Raw genomic sequence first — 3992 nt, 5'->3', positions numbered from 1 at the left:
TTATGAAAAAAAATAATTTATTTAATTATATGTTTTTATTAATAAACAACTTAAAAATTGAAAAAAAAAATCGAAAAAAAATAAATAAGGATTACTCAAATAGCAGTAAAAGGGCGGGCAGTTGCCAGCAAACATCCATGACTTGAGTACTGAGTAGTACTTTTTATTCCAATTTCGAATCAAACTCAAATAATTTACCAGGACTAAGCTTGTCAGTCTGATTTGGATAGAGAGAGATTCAATACATATAAATATGTAAATAAAATCGATAAAATTATAAATAATAGAATTTAAGGAAAAAAAAGAAAAAAAAAACCCTAAAAGCCCGCGCGTAATGCCAAAACGGTCATTTTCCACCTTTAACAACAAACTACCCATTTATTTCAATATTGTTCTGTACACCATGTGATTTTGGACGTTACGACAGGTGCCTTTCCCTTTATAATATAAGACTTCGATCTCGCCATTATGACATGCACGTCCGAATGTGTCCCTTTGAATGTCCTTAAAATTTTTGAACTACCTTAAACTTTATTTTTTATTTATTTTTGGTCATGTATTGATGTTAGATTTGCTGTAAATGCATTAATTCAGATGTATAATTCCTGATCATTTTTCAAGTTTAATTTCTAAAGAATTCTTATTAATTTTATGCATTATCTCGAACTTATAAAACATTATTAATTTGTAATTAATATTCTCTTTTTTTTATTACAAATTAAATAAAAAAATGGAAAAGAAGCATTGAGTTTTCAAATAAATAAAACGACAGTGAGAAACTATAGAAGATGGAGATATGTAAATATTTTAAATTCAAATGATACAATAATTTAAATCATGAATATTCATATTAAACACACGTACATGCAGAAATCCACACAAAATTTTCCAATATCTTATTTCTTTTGTTGGGAGAGCCTTGGACGCTGAAGTACCCTTGCATCAAACTTGCTGGCAAGTGGGACCCATCTCAAGACACTCTCATAATTAAAATCTCAAAAAATAGTAATCATCATGATCATCACAAGATGAAAATTAGAATGATGCCCTTTGCATAATAAGAATGGCCGGTCGTGGCGATTATTCCAGGTTTTACTTCTAATTTCAACCCCAGCACTCAGGTGTTAGGGAATGGTCTCTCTTGGGGTCCCTGCAATAGTCATACACCAAATGGTGGCTTTGAACCCATCTCATGGCCCAGTTTTGTTGTCTGGTCAGTCTTCCGGAGCGGGAAGGAGAGGCGGAGAGCGGGCGGCACCAAGTGGGAGCATAGGCGGAGCAACCGCTGGCCTTGAAATTGGTATACTGTGCCATGAATGGCTGGTACCTATAGTCAGCTTTATATTTGCCATCTTCAGTGGCCCATGAGGAGGCATCCCATATAGAACCATAAACCCACATTGGCCTCAGTGGAAAGGTTGCAGCACTCTTCCTCGGGTACCTTCTGATGGGAACATCATCCACAAGGAATCTGAAAAAGGGAATAACAACAAGACAATTAACCTAACAATACCAAATATATCCATTTTAAATTCAATGAATTGATTGCTTTGATATTTCGAGATATGAGGAATATACAATAAATTATTCATGACCAACCAAATTAATTTCCCTGTCAAATCACTTAGCTTTTCCTTGATTTTATAGAGAAATGAAAATATTTCTTACCTCTTTTGCACAGTGATATAATAATTCACTCCTAAAAATATCATAGGAATAATTTTACATTGTCTGTGAATAAAATCTTGTACATGTTTATAAGAAATGAACAATCATATCTTGTTGAATTGATTTTATGAGATAAATTAGACTCGTAAATTTCTTCACAATTTTGCCGCTCAAGTAATAATACCTATCAAGTAGTAATGTCGATATGATTTTCAGGGCTTTGCCAAAGTAAGTACCTTATATTTATTGTGGTTCCATTATTTAACCCAACTCTTCCTTAAAATCAGTTCATAACTAATTCACATATAAATTCATATAGACATGAGAATGTAATTTAATCAATAAAACTAAAATTCTATCTACTTACATGAGCTCTTTAGGACTCCACAAAATAGCATAGTGATGAAAATTCTTGGTGGGGTCAAACCATAAGTGAAACTTCATCTCTCTGCCAATAATCTTCCCATCCCCACTCCCTCTGATGTAAACATTGGTCTGCAAGGTATAAGGCTTCCCAAATGTCGTTCCCAGGAACTCAATGTCCACTTCATCGTGGAAACCTGGATGAGCTTCATTGTTGGAGAGCTGCCGTGCATAGACCAATTCAACAAAAGAAAGTTTTAAAAATGGTGTTTTTCTTCTTAAGTAGTCAAATTAATAGAGGTATTTTGGGTCCAAACTCTCACGTAGAAAGCAGTTATGACTCCTGCAGTGTAACCAGGTTGAAGCTTAATGGAGGCACCAAAGTACCCAGATCGAAATGCACGAACAGACTTGAACCCACTTCCTGTAATGGGAAACCAAGAAATAAAGTGGAGAAAAATCAGGATTTCCTTTGGAGGAATTTAATTAAGAGCTAATTTAAATCATGTATGTAGTACAAAAAAAGTGAACTGAGTGAGACCTGAAGTATGATCGAGCCAGATTGTCAATGCATTTTGGTCAAATCTTTGGTGGGTAGGACCCCAGAGGTTTCTATATCCATCATAAAAGCTCATGGACCTGAACTTAGAGCTTGGCCAGTAGCCAGGAGAAGGTGGCCTTTGAGCATTGCTTGAAGTCAAAGGGACCATAAGGATTAGAAGTAGGAATGGAAAGAAATCCATAAAAATGGAAGAAGATGGATGATGAAGAGAGCTTGCTGTATGGAGAAAGAATAATGATTGCTTGTGTATAAATGCAGGCTGAGAGAGTGAGTCAGAGTGCTGAAGACAGGCATATATGAAAGAAGGAATGGCTGTACTCTTTGACATAAATAAGAAGATTAGTGGGTCCCCCAATAGAGTTTTTTTTCCCCTCTTCTCCTCTCCATTTGAGGGATTAGGGGGCAAAAGACTCGAAACCAAACAAATTGCTGACAAATATTAAGCCTAAAAGTGGTTTGAAAAGGTCGAAAGAACAGTAATAGACTAGCAATTGTTATGTATGAAGTTTATGTAACTTTTTATTACCCAGTACGACTGCTTTCTTCCCCACCATGATGAAAATCCTGATAGATTGGGTTGCATGGCTGGAAAGTGAAGAAAAGAAAGATGGATTGCAGGAAGGGTAGATGATATCTCTTAAATGTGCTTTCCTTATGTGTGGCTTTGTGAATTCACAGGAAGTTGGACTCGTGCAGAGAGTTATCTATCCTAATTGAAAGCTACATGCATTTCTGTCTGTGCCTTTAAAGCAAGCAAGCAACAAGGTTGGATCGAATTTAATTTTTGTGTTTTTTACCCTGCCTTTCAGTGTGTGTGTGTATGATTTCCAGGCAATGAAGGGGGGGAAAATGTGGGTCAGATACAGATCGAGACAATCTCATGAATCAAAATGTAGCTACCGTTGTGTTTGAACCTGTGAACTTCATCAATGGAGTGGGGCACGGGCTATCCAAACGGGGCCCAAGTTTGATTTCATTTTAATTAATAAAAAATAATGTTTTTATTAATCAATGCAACTCTTTGTCCTAGATCGAATCATTCTCAGTACAGCCGTGTTTGAGGGATGTATGCATATATACTTCTTCCCCTAATTTACCTATCCTTGTACGCTACTCATTGTAGGATTAATCTTGGTTTGTTTTCATAACTCTTCTTAACTCATCTCATCTCATTTAATTTAATCATTACAATTTTCTTAAATTTTCACACAAAATAAAATAAATAATTCAATTTTTTCAAATTCCAAAACAAAAATAATATTAAAAAAATATATTTCAACAATATTTTATTTAACTTTTAACTTTAATCTCAACTTATTTTATCTCATCTCATCTGCGAAAACAAACTAGGCCTAAGAAAAATTGAAGAGACCGCCTTGTTTGGATTCAGAAATGAGTT

At 34.8% G+C, this 3992-nt stretch overlaps 1 protein-coding gene across 1 annotated transcript; it reads right to left on the bottom strand.

Annotated features, from left to right (window-relative positions):
* Positions 1-795: 795 nt before the first annotated feature.
* On the bottom strand, positions 796-2896 carry LOC108986593 (probable xyloglucan endotransglucosylase/hydrolase protein 32). Its single transcript, XM_018959264.2, has 4 exons — positions 2573-2896; positions 2355-2455; positions 2036-2253; positions 796-1471 (listed from the first exon to the last, which is right to left on the bottom strand). The coding sequence occupies exons 1-4, from the start codon at positions 2772-2774 to the stop codon at positions 1105-1107; spliced, it is 888 nt and encodes a 295-aa protein (XP_018814809.1). The 5' UTR covers positions 2775-2896; the 3' UTR covers positions 796-1104.
* Between the last annotated feature and the right edge of the window lie 1096 nt (positions 2897-3992).

Source organism: Juglans regia, chromosome 4, assembly GCF_001411555.2.
Source record: "Juglans regia cultivar Chandler chromosome 4, Walnut 2.0, whole genome shotgun sequence".
In the NCBI taxonomy this organism is placed as follows: Eukaryota; Viridiplantae; Streptophyta; class Magnoliopsida; order Fagales; family Juglandaceae; genus Juglans; species Juglans regia.
This window is presented reverse-complemented; position numbering and strand designations above follow the sequence as displayed.

Excerpts from the sequence above, each read along its gene's own strand:
- LOC108986593 (XM_018959264.2), bottom strand. The coding sequence starts at position 2,774 with ATGGATTTCTTTCCATTCCTACTTCTAATCCTTATGGTCCCTTTGACT. Across the intron at positions 2,456-2,572 it reads CTGGCTCGATCATACTTCAG|GAAGTGGGTTCAAGTCTGTT; the intron begins GTCTCACTCAGT and ends TTCCCATTACAG. Across the intron at positions 1,472-2,035 it reads TGGAGTCCTAAAGAGCTCAT|ATTCCTTGTGGATGATGTTC; the intron begins GTAAGTAGATAG and ends TCCCTTTTTCAG.